This window comes from Poecilia reticulata, chromosome 3 (genome assembly GCF_904066995.2).
Source record: "Poecilia reticulata chromosome 3, P_reticulata-male-v2, whole genome shotgun sequence".
Taxonomy (NCBI): domain Eukaryota; kingdom Metazoa; phylum Chordata; class Actinopteri; order Cyprinodontiformes; family Poeciliidae; genus Poecilia; species Poecilia reticulata.
The window spans coordinates 14779859-14802881 of record NC_088832.1 but is presented as its reverse complement, the minus strand read 5'-3'; the positions used below and the strand labels follow the sequence as shown (position 1 = coordinate 14802881).

At 35.3% G+C, this 23023-nt stretch overlaps 1 protein-coding gene across 1 annotated transcript in view; it reads right to left on the bottom strand.

Annotated features, from left to right (window-relative positions):
- Positions 1-3756: 3756 nt before the first annotated feature.
- The window catches only part of gpc5a (glypican 5a), a 129496-nt gene continuing 110229 nt past the window's right edge, over positions 3757-23023 (bottom strand). Inside the window, exon 9 of the mRNA XM_008404364.3 lies at positions 3757-5379. Coding sequence (XP_008402586.1) covers positions 5225-5379 — 155 coding nt within the window. The 3' untranslated portion in view covers positions 3757-5224. The remainder of the gene's footprint in view (positions 5380-23023) is intronic.

Genomic DNA, 23023 nt, shown 5'->3' with positions numbered 1-23023 from the left:
CGATGATTAAAGGTCCTATATGAATTGAGGCTAAACGTTAGCTATTGTCAAGGTCACATTAATCGTCTTTAGTGACACAGAAACCTTAGTGGGAAAATAAAATGAATCTTTGTATACATTTAAGCTGTGCTCAGCGCAATTCTTCTTTGAAGGTCTCAAGAGTCTTTTCTCAGCACGCAGAGATAAAAGACTCAAAGCTCATAGCAATCTGAGCACAAAAATTATAACATTTACTGTAATAAGATTCAAAGATGTAAATATATATTTAAATCACTCCATAAACAGTTGAACTAATGTCACTGCTTAACTGCTTTTCACATGTTCTTGACAACGTTACCCCGAAAACAGATATTTTCCAAAGGAAAAACAAATCTGTTGCTTGTCACATAACCAATACTTAACTGTGATTTTACTTATATGAAGAGAAATAAAAATGTGCCAATGTTCACTTTAATATTTAAAAATGCTTAAGTCACCCAAACCAATTATTTGTATCAAATAATTCTCCTTCCACATTGACACAACTGAGATAGGATTTAGGTCTATAGGCTTCTTGGTTGGTAATCCATCTGTGAAAATATTCCTACCCTCACTACCTGAACAACTCAACGACTGCTGGCATTGCCTCCTACTGTGAGACGGGTTCCATGTTAAATGATGTAGAATGTAAAAGCACACACCTCATCGATCATGTTAAATAACCCGAAACCTGATTTTACTTCTTTGCTTTTTATCAAGTGGATTTTATCAAATGTTTTATTTGTAAGTTACCACGAAAGTTGGTCAAATTCAATATGTAGACATTGGCTATCAGTAGACTGCTCAGTCAGTTGAGCTGTTTAATCACAGATCTCTTTTTTTTCCCACCCTGTCTTTCATTCAGCTCTTCCCTCTGGTCATGACTGCTCACTAAAGCGTGTGATCACAGATTTAAGTGTCGGCATGAGGGCACAGTATGGTTCAAATCACTCAAACAATAGACAGCTATCTTTACAAAGAGGATAAAAACAGATTTTTTTTCTTTACATCACCTTTGCTACTCATAAGTAGAACTTTTGGAGTCATATATGTAATCATATACAATTATACATAATAAATAATAAGATCTGTTATTAAATCAGTTGAACCTGTTTATGAAGAAAAAAAAACACTGGCTAAAAAAACAGTCTCGGTCACATATGTTCATTGTAGTAGATTTAAATAAAGGAAACCTTAAGTTACCTTGCACTTTAACTCTAAGTATAAAAAATTATTTTTTTGTTCCAAAAATAATGTTAAATCCTATAGGAACTAGCAGGATTTTGAGAAATGTTCTCTATTTTCTGGCTAAATAACTAAAATTAGAAGTCAATGCTTATCTAACTCACAACAAAGCAAGTATTGTTTCTTTAAAGTTTGTAACAATCAGACCAATTAGGCAGGCGGATAATTGGTCTTATTGATAGCACTCAATGGTTCTAATTAATGCAAATAAAGACAATTCTTGATTTAGTACATGCTAGATTGAGTTCTACAAGTGCAGCTTAAGTTGTGACAAAAGCCTTTTTATACAGAACATCTTTGTAATTCTTTATAGTATTTTTTGACAAAGTAAATATCTGCTCATGGATAATTTGACATGTTTGGGTGGAGGGCAACTCTTTCTGGGTGCAGTATAATTAATGTGACAAAAATTTTTTTATCCTTCTTAGCTCCTCTTACAATGCAGCGATAAAAATCAAAAAATAAATCAAACTGTAATAATCTTCTTTACTTTAGGTACAAAAGAAACACTACAACCTCAGATCTATATTTAGCCTCTGAAAACCTTTGTCTCTGAGTCTACAGGGTGTCAGCGGAGACTTGACACTGTTCTTTAGAGGTGTCATTACCATGGTTGTTCAAAGTATAATGCTGCCGACTGTGAGGGTGGAAACTTGTGATATAATTGGTTTTGGGGAGAAGCTGTGACTTTTCCACAAGTAACACTCTTAATTTAAGATTCTTAACAAGTGAATATCACCATTTGGGAATTTCATTTGATGAGAAAAGAAGCAGATAAAAAGAGAAAAGGCAAAGCAAGTCATACGAATGAGCACTGACATGGTAATTGGCACAACAGGTAGCACAACAACTTTTGACTGCTTTGCTTCTCCCTGAACTCCTCAATAGGTAAAAAAGGGTTTGAAAATAATTATTACGTACAGATGCATAGAAGTTTTTGCTTTAAAAATGCAATCAAGCAAAACATGTAGTTGAAAAAAGATTAATGTTAAAGTGACAATTATTCATTAATCTGTGGATCAGCTGTAGAATGTAACTTCTACAAAAAAAATTTGTTTTTTTATTATTATTTTTTTTTAAACTGTCATGACAATATATTATGAGTGGGACAATCTGTGAAAAAAATGAGCTCCTCTGTCTTCTCCCAGTGCTAAACACAGAAATACAATCAGAGCAAGGAGGAAAGTCTTAGCGCTGTCAGTCATGCTGGTGTTTAAGCTGCTCTTACCTTGCCCTATGCTATGCTTCAGCTTCTTCCCAATAGCACAGCCTGCTTTAAATGTTTAGGCTAGTTAGCATGGCCCCTGATGACAGCAGATAAACAGTTTTCCTGTAAAGGTCAGTTGTTTCTCTGCTATCAGCTCATTGAGCAGCATGTACATGAAGTCGATTGACAGCATTAATACTGTCCTCCAGAATGACTGGTTGTTTCTGATGAGGAGCACTGGATTTCTGCAGATGGCAGGAGGAACTTGATCTCTTCACAGACTATCACATTCTGTACTTCTACATCATAGTGACAGTTTAAACAAATATGTAAAAACATATTTTTATCATAGTTACATATTGCAGCTTCACTTTATCCTTCAGATTTGTTTATTTGCTGTTATTTATCTACACTTTACTTTTTTTAGTACATGACTGTCAGGAAATAATTTTTCATCAAAAGCAGTTTTATTGGACCTTGGCACTTGTATGACTTACAAATATTTTCTCAATTATTTTCTTAATGTCAGATATGATACAGTTATAGCAGAAGAAAAACACATCATCTGTAGAGTTTTCATGTATAATTTATGCTTAGATTGTTTTAAAATATTTAAATCCTACATGATGTTTAATGAAAACAACATGACAGATGTTTCCCTGTCAATATTTACTGAACAAAGATTAAGAAAATTGAAATTATTTCCAACTTATTAAGTGGCTCCTAAAACCCAAGATTAGGGGTTTAATGCTTCAACTCCATTAAAAGTCTGAATCACCTCATCAGCTTATGTCAATTTGAGCAGAGGCCTGGTATCAAGCTTTTTATCTGATTCAGGTGGAAGAAGGTTGCGCCCTTCAACAGGACTTCAGGTCCAAACCTTAGTTTTATACCAAAGCACTAGAGGTTTAAGTTTTTTTTTTTCTTTTTCTGCACCATTACTGTATTGATGAAGTTTATAAGAATACCTTAACAAATGCAATTGAAAGATGAAAACAATCATGTTAAAGTTGGTCTCCAAGGACTGAAACAACAACCTTTAAACACCTGGAAAATCATTGTGGGTTTTAAATGAAGATTTTCTTTGACTGTCTCAGGGCTTTGGGGATCATCAGGGGACACAAGCCTAAATTCAAAAGACAGATCTTAGACCTAATTTGGCATAAGCTCAGCTCTTATTCTTCAAAAACAAGAGTTTCAATTTTTAAATTGAAACCATAAGAAGAAATTGTTCTTAAATCCATTTGTTGTCATCCTGACGGCCAAAAAGAAAGATGCTGGAGACGGAAGTGCAATCCTTTACTCATGTCCTGTTGAGACAAACATCATTTCACTAACACTTGTTGCTATTTGTTTTGGTCCTGTTCTACATGGCAGACTTCTCATCTTTAACTCATCTGGAATCTTTGTCTTCTTTACGCTTTTAAAAATATCCATTATGTGTTTCTGTCCCATTGAAACGATGATACACGGATTTTAGCTGAGATATCTGTAGCAGTCCAACAGCGAAGCAAATTCTGACAACAGATTCAAACAGTGTTCAATAGAAAATACACAGAAAGAAACATTTGACTGAAGCCACATCTCAATCCAACCAAAAGAGAATCATTGGAGAGAGGATGATTAACATATCATCTGTATTTTGTACATTATCTTAAAATGTCATGAAAAAACAATAGATATATAAACAAAATTTAAAGAACAAAAAGGCCTTAAATGTGTGACATGCTTCTTCAAATATATTTTTTGTATATAAGTAAAAATAAAGCTTCTAATTTCGTTTGAACGTTGCTCACTTCTGAACCATTAAAAATACACTTTTTTTACTACCATCAAGTGCTTTTCTCTCCCAGTCATTGACCAGACATGCATGGAAAACATGAAACAAGTTTTCTTTTACATTTATCGGCACAGAAATCTGTTAGCAACACGCCAGCATTATGCAGTCAGGAAGCAAGTTGAAGCAATCAAATTTTTCCTCACTCCTGGCTCCTGCAGCTATCAGCCCCCATCCAGGCCCATGAAGACACCGTTGGATTGAGTTTGAAAGATGATAATAGACTCCTGAGGAAACTAATCTATTTCTAAAGAAGAAAGGGGTATGAATTCTCCCACATGCACCCTGTCTCCACCTGTCCACTCTTCAGCAGTTTTCACCCTTGCAGTTGTATTACTGCACAGTTGCTTGACTAAGTCATAAAGCATAACTTAATTTTGATTTTCAGCAGTATAAAAGGGAAAAAAAGGCATTTCATACATACCTCATAGTTTAGCGTGTTTTTATGCATTTGCATAAAAAAGTGCCAGTTTTAATACAGAGTAATTGTTTTAACAGCCTTTTTATAAAAACTCAATTTCACCATATACAAATATTGCAACTGCAGGTTTAACAGATTTTTAAAAAAACAATCTGTACTGTACTGAGAAGTACTGCACTTTGCAGTAGTACAATGATGCATAGATATTTACAGAGTATTTACTAAATGTACAGTAATACAGTTCATTTCAGACCAAACATTTACAGCATTGCTATTGTCTTATCTTTCTCATTATAAATAAGTCATTATTTGACTATTACCTTATCAAAAATAACTGGTATTTTCAAGCCACAATGTGCAGTTTCACACTTTGCCCAGGAAAAGTTCTGTCCAAGTCATTATTATATTGTCATAATGACGTCCACTGGCTTCCTCATCTTGGGGTAAATAAGCTTAACATCTAAATTTAATGTTTAATGGAGCAAAAACGCAGCTGTTACAAGTCCGAGATCATATGTAAGCAAGGCAATACTAGGACCCAGATGGCTCCAGTCAGTCTGAGGCTGTGAGATTTGCCATCTATTTCTGAGTCCTTGGCAGGTGGATGATGATAATGATGATGTTTGTAATCACTGGTCACATCTGGACTCACTGCAGAGAGAGAAGAGATGGAAATTACAGTTTGAAGGATGCTCATTAACAGCATGACATTTGGATGCATTGCAATTTTACATGTTAGAAGGACAAGGACGGTTTATTTTACATTTTGTACATGCCAACAGACATCATAAAGAAATAGAGTCTATCTTTGAGTCCATCTTTGAAAGTCTTTCTTTTCTTCTCTGTGAGATTTTGTTCAGATGTATAAAAATTGGGTTTCCTCCTAAAACACGAAAATACAAAAATAATCAAGAAAAAATAGAACATAAGAACTTTTTAGGGTTACCACTGCACCAGCTGGAGAAGTAGCTCCTTTTTAAAACTATTGCTAACTACTACTATGTTCATGCTCTGGAAGCATATTTTAATTAAGTCATGTCAAATACTGTTTGTTTTTTCAATTAACCTTTATGTAAGCAGGAAAAAATTGCATTGAAAGAAAATAACGTTATTTAAGAAAAAATAGGCACATGTTATTAAATCAGGCTGGAGAACGTTTAGTTTGGAGGTAAAAAGAAGTCGGTGAGATTTATACAGTTAATTTCAACATTTTCTGTAGCGAGTTCCAGGATAAGGAAGCAGAGTGAACAACAGCCTTCTTACCCAACTCAGTCAGAGCAAATGGGACAGAAAGCAGCAGCAAGTTTTGTGAGCAAAAAATATAGGAGTCAATATTTCTCAGTGCAATTCCAGTACAGACAAAGGCCAGCAGAAGTCTGAGTAATGCTTTGTAAATAAAAGTTAACCAATGGGAATTGTGTCGGGCAGCCAGACCACACCGCTCCACCCATAATAACAACAGTTTGTTGATATTGTGCAGTTTGTAATGAACCTCAGAGAAGAGGAGTAGACATGGCCAAGCATCCTAAAATGATTGTCTGGGTAAAAAAAATGATTTTGCTACTTAACTACATCCATTTGTTTCAGTTTAGGCTGGATAGTGGCACAGTTGTTAAGTTTTTCTTTATATGCTCTCCCCATGCATATGCGGCTTTCTCAAACTGTCCACAAATATGAATATTAGGTTAATAGGCTACTCTACATTTCTCTCAGGAGTGTGAGTGAATGCGTGTGTGTTGTTGTTTATCCTGTGTGTCTCTGTGTTTCCTTGTGATGTACTGTCACTCGATTTTCTTTTTCCTTCTTTCGATTTTCTGTCTCCAGTCCAATTTCCTAAAACTAAGTTATATATAAAAAAAACAAAATTTACCTAACCATGTTGCAATATACTGCAGACCAAGACCATCTCTTCTTTTTTAAAACAAAATTTAATTCATTTCCTGGCAAAATGGATGTTTCACCCTTGCAACTTTACTTCACCCCAACAAAATTGTCAGAAAATTGAGACAACCCTAAGTGACTTGTGAAAGCATTCAAGGTCAAGGTTAAAATTTGAGTGAAGACGGCATTATATGTTCTATCAAATCCCACACAAGGAATTTATGTAGCGTTTGATGGAGCAACTTATGCTGGATATGTTATGTTTTTCATTTCCCTCTTAATTACAACTGCAGCAATAATGCCTCATACATCTTTTGCAGCTGCAATACATTAGCGCCCCTGTTAAACCATTAGGGGAGTCTGTTAATTTTCCACTACCCTATAAATAGCGAGCTGATGCAACCACAGGGCACCTTCATCCTCCATCTCGTCCCCCGGAGATGCAGCAGAGAGCATCCTGGGAGCATCTTTGTGTCAACAGACACAGAGTGTTTATGGCAAGGTGTTAAAAGTGTTAAAGCCCATTCAATAGCCTCACAAACTAGAGTCATGAAAGTAGTTCATGAGATGGAGCATTTGTTGTCTTTTTTTTTCTGTGTGTAGAATCCACCTGCTTGTTTTTCTTAAGCTAACGGAGTAAAAGTCAGCGTCAAGCCATCATGACTGGTTTCCATATAAACATTTAAAAGTAATGCATCAATATCGCCTCCGGTTCTAATGTTAGAGAACTGCAATCAATAAAACAATTCAATACACAGATTTATTGTGACATAGGAAAATGGATCAGGAAGCCTTAAACATAAACAGTAACCAATTTACTCTTTTTTTTCCCTTTTACTTTTGAAATGTATTCCCCGGATTACCTGGCCATGAATTCAAACACCTCCCCATCTTTATGTCTTTAAAATTAAACCTAAGCAGACATCAAGTTAGACAGCTGCACCACACCAGCAGTCAACATCCATCTTGTTGTTTACATGTCTTTGGAGGCCTTTAGGGCTGGAGGGGAGAAATTCTGTGTATCCTGCTGTGTGAAATAGAGCATCCTCTTTAACCCTGCTGATGAAGCCTCAGTCTTCATTGTGAATTTCTTCCCCTGGGGGAAGGAGTGAGGTTGAACCCAAATAGATGACCAGCTGCTCAAGGATTCTGGAGTTTCTCGCTTAGGCCCAAGGGTCATAAGTCTGTCATGGGCTGAATTAGTCTCACCCACGCCCTTCCAGCTCTCCTATCAAAGTTTATCTCAGTGGCAGAAAAATAAGACCAGCTGTAGATGCCATTTGTACTCTATGGATTCAATTCCACTTTTTATGGTGTGGCACAAATGGAGCGTAATTCTTTTTACCCAGAGTGGGATCCAAAGCAGTTACATGATTTTGAAAAGACAAACAACAAACCTAAATATATGCTGTAATCTAATCCAGTGATTATGTAATTTACATGATGTCAAACAAATATTTGTAAAGTGCCAAGTCCAGCAAAAACACACACAATGACACATTTCTCACCAGATCCAATGTGTCATTTCTGCATGTATTACTTATTTAGAAAGATTGGTACCTGTTGTGAAAGCAGATGATCATGTTGTCTAGTCAACTGCCTATTGATTGCATACCACAGAGCTCCAATGATAGCATACAGCTCACTGACAGGTTTTACACAAAAGCACTGAACTGTAGCCTTCACTAGGCTCCTCTTACTGAAGATACAATGTTTATAATGCAGCAACGAGCTCTAGACAGAATGGCTGAGTATCTGTTATGATGAATAAACTATGCAACTCACAGAGAATACTCTTATTTTAACTGCTTGGCAGTTTGTGTGAACCTCAACCAAACCCATGAGCATGACCTCTTAATTTAGAATAGAATAGAATAGAATAGAATAGAATAGAATAGAATAGAATAGAATAGAATAGAATAGAATAGGTGTAACAGCAGCAAAGTGACAGGCAAATGGAAACATGCAAATCCACACAAGGTTAATTTTTCCTTGTATGTTGGGAGTTTAAAAAAAATGTATAGCCTGCATATTTTGCCCCCAGTTATTAGCTGGGGTCAGGTCACTCTGCTGCTAGTCAGGGCTTAATGTTCTTATGTGTAGGTCATTAATTCTTAGTCAGACATTTCCACTTGCACCAGCTGCACATATGTGGCATCTCAGAGTAGAAAGGCTCATGCAACACATCCAATATAATGTGTGACAGGCTGGTTCAGTGGGAGATGAAACTGTGCATGCTGCAGACATAGGAAGATGATGCTGAAGCTAGCCGCATATCTTCCAACATCACTGTAACCCAAGGTAGAGGAAAAACGGTATGACAGGTGTGAGGTATTAGAATCATTCATTTTAGATTAGAAAGTGCTGTGTTGAAAGCGAAGGCAGATACAGATCTCAGAATTATTCACAGCTGAGACTTATTTATCAATTCATCAACAGTCCATGTTTAGCATTTGTGGTTTCTCTTTTAATCTGTCTTATTGTGACCACATTCAGATAGTTGCAACCATGATGACACCAAAACCCTTACGATTATGTGTTTGGACACCATTTCTGAACTGAGTGGGCTCAGATCAGAAATGGTTTTATCTGAACGTCTCTATGTATTTTCATAGAAATTGCTGTGACATAATCCATAGTGAAACAATGCAACCACCACAGTAGGGATTAGGTAATATAGGGTAAACAAAAAGTAGGCAATTTTAAATCATGTTACATTATATATTAGCATACAGTAGCTATAATAACAAAGGGTACAACCTACAAAGGTACAGTTGTTAGAAATAAAAACTGAAGATGTTCAAAAAAATAAGTAATATTTCTGCAATGTAACACCCAGTTGTGTGAAAAATAATCTTTAAACTCATGAACTAATTTCTCAAAATAACATGTAACAAATGCAGCCATTCTCATTTGGCAGGCACATACTTGATTACAAACAAATACATGTTACTTAATAGCTCTCTGACACACACGCACACGCACACACACACACACACACACACACTGTATTGACTTTGCACTGCAGCTATTATTATACACAGCCATCAATGCAGACTGTTCTGGCTCTAAGTGGGTTGACTTTATAGATCATAATGAAGGTCCAGACGAAGGAATATATTACCTCTCTAAAAGAACAACTACATCCTCAATATAATAACCCAGCAGAGGTAGCACATTTCTTGATATGACTCATTAAATGGTGAATTTGGTCTCCAATCACTAAAAGCTGAAATGACCTTGCCTTTTTTGGGGGGGGACCCAAGAATGAAAGATTTGAGAAATTGGTCTGTAATTACATGTTTTGGTAAATTGGCTCCAGAGAGGGTAGGCTGTTTGAAAAGGTCCACAGGCTGAGGAGAGACATGTGTCAGGAAGCGAATCCCTACAACGGAAAAAAAAAAATCAATATAAGCTGGATCTTGATGGCTTGGACAAACAATGATCAATAGCATGCTAACTGCTTCGTGAAAAATATCTAACAGCAGTGGCACAAAAAGTTGTTGTAGATTTACACTATTATATATATAGTGTAAATATATACACTATATATTTTCACTATTTTTCAGTGTTTCTGTATGAGTTTTAGAAATTGCTTGCCAAACACACCCTCCTTTCCAATACACTACTGAGTTTTATTATTGAGAAGAGTTATCCAACATGGAAACAGTCAGCTCATTACCCATCTCTTTCAAAAGCTGCTGCTTGTTGTTGATCCAGTTGAATAAATTAAATGGTAGACTAATCAAGCTGCACAATAAATGACATGATAAAGCAAGTCTCACATTCGGAGCATGAAAAACCATAGTTTTCTGTTGTAAATTCAACATAAAATATCTTATTTAGTGGCACATTTAGAGCGTAATATTGCCACAACCCCAGTCTGAATTCCCTGTCTGAATATAATTACAGAAGCACCCAAAATGTTGATTTTACTGCAGATGCAGATGTTTTATGAGTAGTGATTAATGTGGCTGTGACAGCAGCTACAAGCAGCAGACACTGTACAACGGGGATTTTTTTTTTGATTCATTATTAGAGCGTTCCGATTACCACCTCCATTTAGTGAAGAAAAACCCAAAGACAAATGGAAAGCTTACTTGACCAAAACTACACAGTTCTTATTTCGTAGCTTTTTTTTTTTTCTAGCTTACCATTGCTGTATTGGGATATAATTATTAACACTTTCACCCTTATTCTGTAGAAATGCAAGGCAAAAAACACAGCCGAATGACTGTAAGGCTGACACACTGGTAGGTCCACAAAAAGCTTTGATTTTCTGAAATACAGGTGTCTTTGCACTGTGTTTCAGAAAGTAGACAATCTACCTGCTGTCTATTGGAAAACAGTAGGTAGACTTATTCTACAATACATACATAGCGCTTCTACAGTTCAAATATGGATCTAAGAAAAACATTACAAACAAATGAAAAATGCAGTGAATTTGAAAAGTAATGGCTGTAAAAAAATAATCATAAAAGTAAACTTAATAAACTATTCTTTTTGATATGAGTCCCAGTTTTAGTCTTAGTAAAAAAAACTGTTGTTACTTTTGGAGTAATAAATATAATTGACAGGTCTTGTTGCAACTCTAACTTTTGCCAGTTTTCTCCCTCGTGTTAACTGTACTCTTTGTAAACACCTCTGGTCATTGCTGAAAAAGGATGACTGCAGAGCTTTTTCAAGACAACACATTTTCTTAGTTGCAAGTCTGAACAGTAAAATCTTTAAAATGTAAAGGTAATAAAAAATGCTTTCATCACAAGTACAATATCCTCAATAGTTATGTTTATTGAGCACAAGACTAACAATCTTTTCCCAACAAAACCAAAACCAAGTCTTTGTTTCAGAGTATTCCCACCCTTGACCTTTTTTTAAATATTATTCATTTAACAAAATAATACATTTTAGTTAATTAAGGAATAGACCAATATAAATCACAAAATTCACATACATAGTTTTCAGCATTTTTACAAATAAAGATATGAAATGTGTGCTGAGTGCTTGTATTCAGATCAAACAAGACTTTGATCTAAAGCTTCACATGGTATCAATGGCTGAACATTGTTCTTCAGGAGAGTGAAGATTTGCTCTCTAGTGTCAACTCTCTTAAAGCCTTCAAGAGGTTTTCTCGCAGGATTGTCGTGTATTGAGCTTTCAAATAAACGTTGATATGATTTCTGCTGTTCCTGATATATAAAGAAATCCTCAAAGCATGATGCCGCCATCAGTATGTTTTACTCCAGAGGTGGTGCGTGCTTAGGGTGAAGTATGATGTTAGCTTTAGAGTTGTACATATGAAACAAAAAGTTAAATTTTCTCATTTGACATTTTTTGACATGTTGCCGTGTCCATGTGGTTTTTCCATATTGGCCAGATTTGTGCGTGTAGTGCTACTACTGATGTTTGGACATCTGCAACTTCTCCAGATTTACTGGAGGGACCTTGGTCATTTTTCTCTTTGCCCCACCTGTCAGCTTAGGTGGAAGGCCTTAACTTGGTAGGTTTGTAGTTGTAATATTCTGATGATGGACTGATTAGTGATCTCTGAGTTTCTCAAAGTCTCACATATCTGTCAGCTCCCTGGTCTTTTTGATGCTGTTGTCTAATGTTCTTCCACAAACCTCTGAGGCCTTCACAAAGCAGCTGCCTTTATACTGGGAGTAAATCACACACTAATGAACTTTATTTTTAGGTCACTTCTGAAAGCAATTGGTAACACTGGGATGTATTTGGAGCTACCAGAGTAAAGGGGGGCTGCAATCAAATGCATTTGTTTTGTAATAGTCTTGTAAACCACTTAAGCTTTTCCTTCTTTTTCACAGCTATGCTTTGATTTAGAACACAAAATTCCACTGAAACACTTTAAAGCCTGTGACAGCAATGTGACAAAACATAAAACGTGTTATGAATACTTACAATATTACTCATCAGCTTAAAGCTTGGCCCCATAGTATTGTTGGACCTCTGTACATGTTTCCTTGGACTCTAAAAGGCCATCCAAAAAATGTTACTCATGAGAAACTACATGCAGTTTGAGTGTGCACAATATCACTGGGGTTCCCGCTTGTTCTTGGATGAGGAAATCTCCTTCATTAAAATGATTTCAATTATAACTTGGAGACAGGTTTTGGAGAAAACAAGCATTTATATTTGATCTAATGTTTTCCCTAATAAATAAACCAGACAACTGAATCCTTTTAATATGATGTGAACAAGTAAAGTTGAAAGGATTAGGCCACAGTATTACAGAAAAGCGCAATCAAAAAGCAGCGATTCAATTTTCTAATCCTTTTCTTCCAAAATGTTACCATGTACTTTGATGCTAAGCGGATGAGTAAACAATGGCTCAAACCACTGGCTCAAAGGCGATTTCTGAGTAAATATTAATCCAGAAAATGAATCCAAAATAAATTCTAACAGATGACAGCTTTTGTTTTGAATAGAAGTTTTGTTAGCAATATCTTGAAAGAAGATATTTCGCTCTGTGACTTCAGAGTGTGAAAATACGCATGTGGCAAAGTTCATTAGAGCTTGTCAAACCTAAACTTGTTTCCGTAGGAATGCAATACCTTCATCTAAAGACTTAAAGAAAAATCCACAATAGAAATCATATGTATCCACTGGCTTCAGCTTAACATTTCACCACAAAATATTAGAAAAATAGATGTTTTTAAAGCACTTCATTGAAACTCTTGTTTAGATGAGCAGATCTAGACAATGACAGAATATATTCATGTCATAAATAAAACAAAAATGTCATATTTATATGCTTAGTATATAAGCATGCAATTTGAGTTGTTCTGTATGCTCTGGAAAAAAATGTTTTTAACTAGGAAAAATGATAAGGCTTTCAAAACTCATCAAAGTACCACAACTATAAACACGGAGGATGCAAATGAAACGCTACATCCAGATCTTTGATACAGATTGATCTTCTGTTGGAAACACCAGTTAGGTAAGTCTTTTTTTGTGTGTTTTTATAATGGTCTTTAATGGCGGATATGTTCAAAGGGTGATGTGCACCGGGTGTCCACTGGACATGTCTGGAGTGCAGAGTGTCTGATCAGAAGGAGCCACATTTCTCCTAGTTCAAAGTATTTCTCTCTGGCATCTGCTCATGTTAAAACTCTCACGTTTGACATGAATCATGTAGTTGCTCTAAGTTTATGAGATACAGATTTCTGTTAAGTGTTCTGTTGAGATTGCCTGTTTTTTTCACTTCTTTGTATAAAAATTGGGTGAATTATCCTCTAAAAACACTTTTTAATATAAAGAATCAATCCTTTCTTTACTTAAGAACTGACTGTTATCATAAGTAGTCAGAAAATGAGCAGATGCCTCTTAAAGCTCTGAAATGTTCACAGACATTCTAAAGTATTGTGTGTCTTTCTTGAATTTGATACCATTTCTTCTGATTTGTTCATTAAATAATAAAATGTTTCTATTCATTATATCTTTGTACAATGTTCTTTATGTCTGTCATGTCAGTATTCTACCTGAATTTATACATTTCATTTTGCATAGTTTTTATTATTATTATTATTATTATTATTATTATTATTATTATTATTATTATTATTATTATTATTATTATTATTATTATATATTTATTTATTGCATTATCCTACTTTTTTTTTTAACCCTCTGTGATCATGTGTTTCCATTAGCTTGTCAGTAAAGGCTGGTAAAGACAAAGGATAAATTTCAGAAATAAGTTTGAGGGAAATAAATACACAAAACAATGCCTCTATTCCTTGTATTTCATGTATATTATATTCAACAGTTGTATATGAATATATGTCAACATCACATCTCCAAAAAAGATATTCACATCTTGCTTCACTACTAGATGGTGTCAGATTTTTTTTTCTTCCAACAATACACACTATGTATTGTAGGGTTGCCACAATGTCAACCAGACAGGCAGTCATGTTCCTACATACATAATAAAGACACCCCCTTTGCCCCCAATCCTCCACACACACAAACACACACCCCGACAGGCTTTTAATGTGTAGTGTTAAGCTACTTCAGGGATCAGGGATAAGCTGAATCTATAGAGCCATATAGAGCATGACAGCCAGGATACATACATACAGACATACATATTTCCCAGTTGTTTCTGCTTCAGTGGTTTTGTTTACAAAAGGAAAATAAATGAGCAGAGGAGAAAAGCAAGGCAAAGAGAAACCACCTGAGACCTTTAGAAGAGAAAGCTCAGTGGTCCCATTCTCACACATTAATTCTATTCAGCTCTGAGCCGGGTGCCCTCTCAATTATACTCAGACACCCACACACAACAGAATAAATTAAATCTTTATCAGCAAAAACTGCATCATTTTGTAACTCATTGTGAATTCATTCATCTACATTGTCTGTACAATTTCAGTGTTTAATAAATTACCAGTTCCTAATGATTGATCCACTGCAGTCGCTATTTTCCTCGATTCCCTTCTTCATTCTTTTTCTGAATGATGACACAATCAGGCTGTGTCACTTTTGCATTTCTGGCACCTCAATCAGAGCCAAAGGATTCTTTAAGCTGAATTAAACCAAAACATGAGTATGCGCACGCATGCACGCACATGCGCACGCATACACACACAGTAAATCTATGTACTGTAAGCACACAAACACACACACTTTAGAAGACAGTAAATTTCTTTAAATTATTTAAAGATTATTTGGATTTATTAGACCTTTTTTTTATGTTATCATGTGAATTCTCCAATGGTCAGTCTCCTACAACAACAACAAAATCATTTTGAAGCTTGAACAAGGAGCTAACAAGATAAATAAGAGACAAGAAACGTATAAAACTGTCTTTTTAGTAAATTATTCTCTTATCTATGACTTGATTGTTTATTTGGTTGTTCAGTGATTGTGAATTTACCATCTCACAAGGCTTCTTACCTGATTGGATCATTGTTTGTGTTACAAAGGTGTAATTTGTTAATAATAATCTATACTAGGTTTAACAGTCAAAAGCTGCACTGATCATTATGTTTATGACAGCTTATAAAAGGAGAGCAGATTTTTACATTTTTTCTCTTCAATCAATATACATTTGTGTAATTAATTCAAACTGCTTTCACTTAATGTCCAATCTGCTTTGAGTGTTATGACCAAATTGAATAATGTGAATGCAGTTTTTAGTGTAAAACTATGATATGGCATTACGTTGTTTGCCAATATTCATTTATTATTATAATCAGCTTTTTCCTCACTACACCTGAGATATTTCCTCAACATAATTGTTTTTACTTTAACAGTGGCACTATCTTTGCATCTTGTTATTGTCACCAAGCTAAAGGTTAACATATTTCCTATTGTTCATAAATTACGCTGCAAGATTTATAGTGAAATATTTTCAGAAGTTCACTAATTCAGTCATAAAGCATCAAACATTGTATCATAAATAAAGTGTATCAATACTTTATTAACATAATTTACAATCCTAATTTATCATAGGATGAACCCAAACATTAAATAGGACTGAATTTAGTAACAACAGATGTCAAAACGACAACTTTTCTATTTTAAAGTGATTTGAGATGTTATTCCTTGTTGAGTGTACATAAAAAACAATCAACGTATTACAGAACTTAAAATGTAAATGCAAAAGAAAGTATAGTAATACCACTAATTAGGACAACACAATGCAAAAAAAAAAAATTTTGAAGGTTGGAACCTGAGCTGATGCTTTTGTCTTGTCTTGGTTTGATTTATTGGTAACGCTATATTTGACGGGGTGTGAATAAGACTGACATGACACCGTCATAAACATGACATAACACCTGTCATGAACATGAACGAGTCCTTATGAATGTCTATGACTGTTGTCATGAAGTGTCATTCAGTAAATAATGACACTTTTAATGCAAAGTTGCTCTAAATGTTGCATTGAAAGTCCATTAAAAATTTCAACTTTGCATTAAATTATTATTTACAAAATCATGCAAAGTTGGCACTTTTAATGGACTTTTAATGCAACTTTGAATTAAAAGTGTCATTATTTACCGAATGACACTTCATGACAACAGTCATAAACATTCATAAGGACTCGTTCATGTTCATGACAGATGTTATATCATGTTTATGACAGTGTTATGTCAATCTTATGCACACCCCTTCAAATAAAGTGTTACCGATTTATTTATTTCAAACAGGTATTTCAAGTAGCAATCAGTAAGACAGAGAAAACATGTGCATGCATAATCAAGAACAAAATAATTTGTTTACCACTACTTTTCTGTTTGAAAAGGAGTAGGAAGATAAGATGAGCTATGAAGCAACACCAGTCCTAGACCCAATGTCTAGATGAAAATCTATGCATTTTTTTAGGTTTATAGAAAAATGGTAAGAAATTGAGCAGATTTTTCAACAGACACGTATGTTTTTACCAACCAAGCTACATGTGAATGGATACTATTTGATATTGTAGCAGGAGAGTTTTTTGTGGTAGTTATTTTACCAGATGGGCAAAGTAAAACAAGTAAATGTGTCTGCATCTTTGCCTTGGCATTAAGTTCAATAAAGACACATTTGTTCCCTCTTTAGAGAGACTGCCTATAAACTCTTAAAAGCCAAATCACCTTAAAGCAGCTCTATCTCTGTTTCACCTTACTTCCTCTACCTCTTATACTTAAAGCTAAAGTATTTCTAAATCTCTGTTTTGACCTCCATTAAAACCGGCATCCATCCTGCTTGTGCTCGTATAAAGAAAAGCAGGATCAATGAGATCTAATTTAAGGCAGGAGCATTATTCTGAAAAAGAAGGCCTAGTGCCTCTCTGCATGGAGCCAGAGAAATGATTAAGTGCCCTGGTTTTATCCCATATGGCTCTGATCCACCCGTCACAGAAGAGGGTGTGCATGTCCAGGATCCCATCACCCCCAGCCTCTATTACATCCTCAGAGCAGTCAATACAGGGGCTCTGACCACCAGTCACTCACTCTCATGTTGCACACACAGGCAGAATACAAATCAGCTTGGAAAAGCCAAAGCTCAGCATCCTCTCTGTGTCCACACCTTTACTTCACCTCTTGTGTTTCAGATAGCAAAGGTTTGTGCAAACAAGAGGGATGAGACTTACAATCACAATACAAGTGCAAAAAGAATCTTAGGTTAAACAAATTATTTCATATAAAAAATGAAAATAAAGTAAACTTTTTTAAAACTGCTACTAAACTCAAAGCTACGTCACAAAGAATCAATGGTGAAAATACACTTGTGCAGCGATTTTTTATGTTGTCAGTCAGTTGTTATATAGAAAAAGAAAAACTATTTGGACAATGGATTGATTGCAAAGGGCAGAAGTAAGTTGCTGCATTGGTCTGTGCCTCTGGGAAATTATAAACAAATGTACTAGTTTTGTTCATTTTTATTACTGAAGATACACTAAACAAAACACAAATAAAAAAAGAATACTGCTGGCCAAACATAATGTTTTATCGTTCTCCAAGTCCACTGAGAAAAGCCAAACCTCCAAAAAGCAAAAAACAACAACATCCTTCGAGAATAATAAGCAATACTCAACCCACTTAATATTGTATCAGATAAAGTCAGACAGTGTTAACAAAAAGCGGGGGTGTACTAAATTTTTCATACACAGTTCCGTTTTTCCACAAAGGAAAAGAAATCGTACGGAGCTGATCAAACTGACATGCTGGTAAAGGTCTTTGCAAACTTCCTCCTCTCGGTCTTACCCTTCTTTTCTGTAGCAAACATCAGCTCACATCCTCAGAATTAATCCTCATGGAAGTCAGCCTCCTGCAACCACAAACTAACCTCGGCTGCTTTTAAACAGCACAGGGTCATCCAGCTGTTTCATCTCTTGCTTCACAAAGAACTCCAACTATAAATGAGGGCATTAAAGGCTTCGCAAACTTTTTCCTCAGTCACCCTCCTCACAACAAGACAGTTCTGTGAGAGCACAAAGAAAATCTTACTTCACAACAACTTTGGAAAACTACTTGGTTGTGGAAACTGTGTAATTGACTATTTTTTTTTTCAGTCAGTTCTAAGAAATTCTTGGGAATTAAAACCAGCAGCTGTGCCAAACAAATCAGTCATAACAGCTGAGATGAAGGTAAAAATAGGTGCAATTTTGTTGTGTTTGTGTTGCACACGTTTAATCGTACATCTGGTTGCTTTATTTGTATTTAAGCTCTTGCAGCATCCACATTGATTTAGAGTCACTTTCTAGGGTGGATTTATCCAGAAACATTGCAAAAACAATGTTTTCCACTCTGCTCAAAATTGATCACAATATTCCCCTGTTAGCTGATCGTGACATCCTATGGCTCACACCTAAACGCAGTGTAAAACTATTGCTTTCCCTTATTTTTGTTGTCTGCAGTATTTCTGGTAAATTTATGCTGCAGTGGCCAAGAGTGACCATTTCACTTCTAAGTCAAAATGTGTAGCTGAACACCTAGAGGTCAAGTTTGCAGTTTAGTAGAAAACTACTCATGTATAACATCTCCTACATCTGGTGTTGGATTATTTTTGTTGAAATTCTAACTTTAGTTTTCTACTAAATATGGCCAATGTGATTTATAACTCTGTGTTTCCTTTTGATACAATCCTTCCATGTTGAGTCATTATAACTCAGTTCACAATGTTTCTCACTGCTCCCGTCACTCATACTTTATATTTTTAATGATCTCAGATGAATTTGATTTACCTTTTGGTTAATCAAAAAACAAACACATGGATTTCTCCCCAACTGATTATTATAACATGAAGTTTGATTGTAAAATTATAAATAGCATCAACATACAGTGTAGGATGCATCATTCACATTTCTTGATCGACTAAAACTAATATGCAGTATCAAAATGTAGAAATCTGAAGAAAACTGCAAGGATGTTATATGAGACCAAACTAGCCCAGAACAGCATGAAAACTTTAAAACTGGACATATTTGTTATGCTTTTGTGGGCACCATGATAGGCACTTTCACAAGCACATAAAACTGTTTCTCCTACTATGCTATTTCTTCTTAATGGTGCATGATTGTATTTCTGATCTAAAAATTATCTGGTCATGCATGTGATTATATATGTAAGCAGTGAAATTTTGTAAAATGCTTTGAATGTTGGGTCACTGGGTAAAAGAACACAAAACATAAGAAAGATATTTTCAACTTTCAAGTATTTTGAAAATTAACTCCCATTTAGCAACAGTATTATGTACATTTTATCTTCTATTTTCATATGTATCACAATTTCAAGGGATTGTTGATCCATTTGAAAATCACAGTGACTGCAGCCTGTTTGCGGCAGCATTATATTCAGGCTAGATGCTGAGCTCAGCATGGCGTTAAACGCATCACCAGCCAATTGGAACACATTGCCCTCAGTTTAGATCGTCTACATAATAAGATCTGCACAGACAGAGAGAAGAGATTAAAAAGGGAAGATGTTGCAAAGCCAGGCGTCTCTCTGTCAGTTCAACAAGTATTAATGAGACACCTTAATCAAGCCCTATTTTCCTGTCAGCGATCAGCTAATGTAAGCTTCAAAATAATATTATTATTTCCTTACAAATTATACCTCAGAGGTGGTTCTGTTTAAACCAACGTGGAGACAATCTGCTAATTAGCGCAGCCAAATCACAAACCCATATTACTCTTTTTAGAAAACATCATTTGCATAATACGGTTTTGAATTTTCACTGCTCCCTGTCTTATTAACCTTCCATTAACCTTTAGATAAACATAGACAGCTCTGAGCATTAGTCGCAAGGATCAAACACCAAATGCCTTGGCTGAAATTCATCGGACCAGCTGTAGAATCGCTTCAGGGTGATTAGGACACTGATAGATGCTCGGCTCACTGAAGATGAAGATCACTTCCAAACTGCTCAAGAGCAAAGAACATCTGGAGCTCAGGGTCGTCTACTTTCTTTCTGAACAAAAAGTAATGAGATGCTTTCATCTGGGAATTTCACATCAATGAAGAGTTCACACTGGTGGCAAAAACCCAAAACAGGGTGGTTAAATGATCAAAGTGTCTTCAAACGTTTATGCGGGGAACGCTGCCATAGTTTTTAACGGTGCAACTTTTTACAACAAGTACCAGCAGCTTTTACAGCAGTTTTATGTGACTGTCCTGACAGAGGCTTCTTGCACAAACTTGGTGGTTTCTTTCAAATGCCTGAGCGCAGCAATGTATCTCAATAACAAAACTCTTGCTAGGTTCAGGTCAAATGATGGGACATTTTGAATGCATAGAGAACCATCCTTCATCTTAAATTGCAACAACAAATCAAATGAGCAAATTAGCTTATTTAATTGCTCGTTGGATTTTGGATTTGTTGTTTCTTGGAGCAACCAATTGCAGCTGAATAAGGTCTCCACAGCTTGATTTAATCCACCACCAACCGCATGCACTTCTTTCAATTAAACTGATGGAAACTAAACATGATGGCTTCATGTCTGAATGAACATTCTCATTACTTTTTAATAGAATCCGCACCAGAATTTTTACTGGGTCAGACCTAGTGGCATCTAGTTATCACCTTTCCCACTGCTCGAGTCGGAGCTACTTGAAGTCACATTAACCAAATAATACACGCAGTAGGGGTGGGTGAATTTTACGTATAATACAATTTTTTTTAAGAGAAATGTGACAGATAATGCCAAACCGAAAAATTATAGCAGTGTAGACGTGGAGCTGCTGTAATGAGAACTTTTTGAAGCATATCATCAAATGGAAATAAAGAAAAAAAGAAATTTGCAGGAGTTTTCTTATTCTTTTATTCACTTTTTTAAAGACGCAATGACACTGAAGAGGTAGCAGGTAAAAAAAATAATTGATGTAAGCATGAACATTTTTGTAAGAACAGAAAAAGTCCTTCAGTAGCCCAACATGTTCTATATGCTGAGATGTTCCAGTTTAAGGAAATAATACTGTGGGTATGTAAGAGTACGCGTTATCTACTGTGTGGCTGCTTGTAGTGCACGACAAGTCAAAATTAGGCTGGATATATTACAAAATGAAATCATGAAATTAATTTTCCTTTCAGTTATGAGAGTTGTGAATTGATAAATTTGAACTTTGCTGTCCTGTATAAACTGTGAAAATGAGGAAAGCTTATGTAGTCAAACTGTTAATGGAGGTATGCAAAGATTAACACAATTTCTAATTGCAAAAATAAAACAAAAGTTCTATAAGATAAATAAATAAATAAATAAATATATGTTTTTGCATCCCAGATCTAAAGAACATTCATGATGTGTGTGTTTACATTTGACTATGTCCCAGAGGAGGCCAGTCAAATGCTTCATGTTCAGCACAGCTCTTCCTTTGGTTGATTAGTTTTGTGATCCATTAAGTGGCTCCGTTCCCTCAGCAGGGAGCATGTGCCCTCCACCCTACCCTCAGAGGATTAGGGGAATCCCTCCGAGATCATCAAAGGACCCCCAAGGTTAAAAGTGCAGACAGCTTTCTATGAAATGTCAGCAAAGAGTGCAGCACTTCTGCTGAACACCTGATTTCAAAAGCAGAAACTATATTAGGTCTGCAACAATATACCACTCTGACATTATATATAAAATCACAATATGTGCATAGGGGAAAAATAACTTATTTTATATGGTTGATTTATTGTTTTGTTCAATCTGAAATTTTAAAAGCACTGTATTTTTCCAGACTGTAAATCAATTTTGAGCATAAGGTGCATCAGTTAAAAAATGCATGATGAAGAAGGAAAAATATATTTAATTCACACCTGAGTATAAGTTGCATTCATGTAGAAATTGTCAAACGTGACATGATTTTGTCCATGTTATCTAAGTTTATACTTTTGTTTGGTTACTCTATAACTAATAAAGTTACAAATAAATATAATTCCAGTAATTCGTCTTTGTTTTTCTTTTCTCAAAACACAATAAGTTAAATCTATATAAGGTTTTATTTTTATTTTTTTTCCTTATATGTTCAAGTTTGTAGAGCCACGTAGTTTGAATCAAGAAAAAAACGTGTGAAGCTGCGGGACCACAAGTTTCATTTCAACACTCCCTCAGCAAGCACAGACAAGGTGTGAATGTGGCATGAAATGAGGTACAGAAGCAGGGCCAATTGATATTTAATTAATGTTAGGCCTGACTGGAAGGACTGGGCTCATCTGCTGCATGTCTTATCCAATATTCATCATTTACAAACAGGCTCCTGACCATGGCAAACTTCTCCTACAGTAAAAGACATCTGTGTGAGGCACATGCTTGGGGTCCAGAAGTATAAACTTTTAAGTCAAAGCAAAGAAGAAATGAAATATTGGCAAAACAAAATTATATCGGGATAAAGATTTCCATAAAAAAAGCCTTTGTAATTTAATTTAAAATATTTATAAGTAAAGCACAGCATGCACACCTTTGCTGTTTTGAAAGCAAAAAAAAAAATCT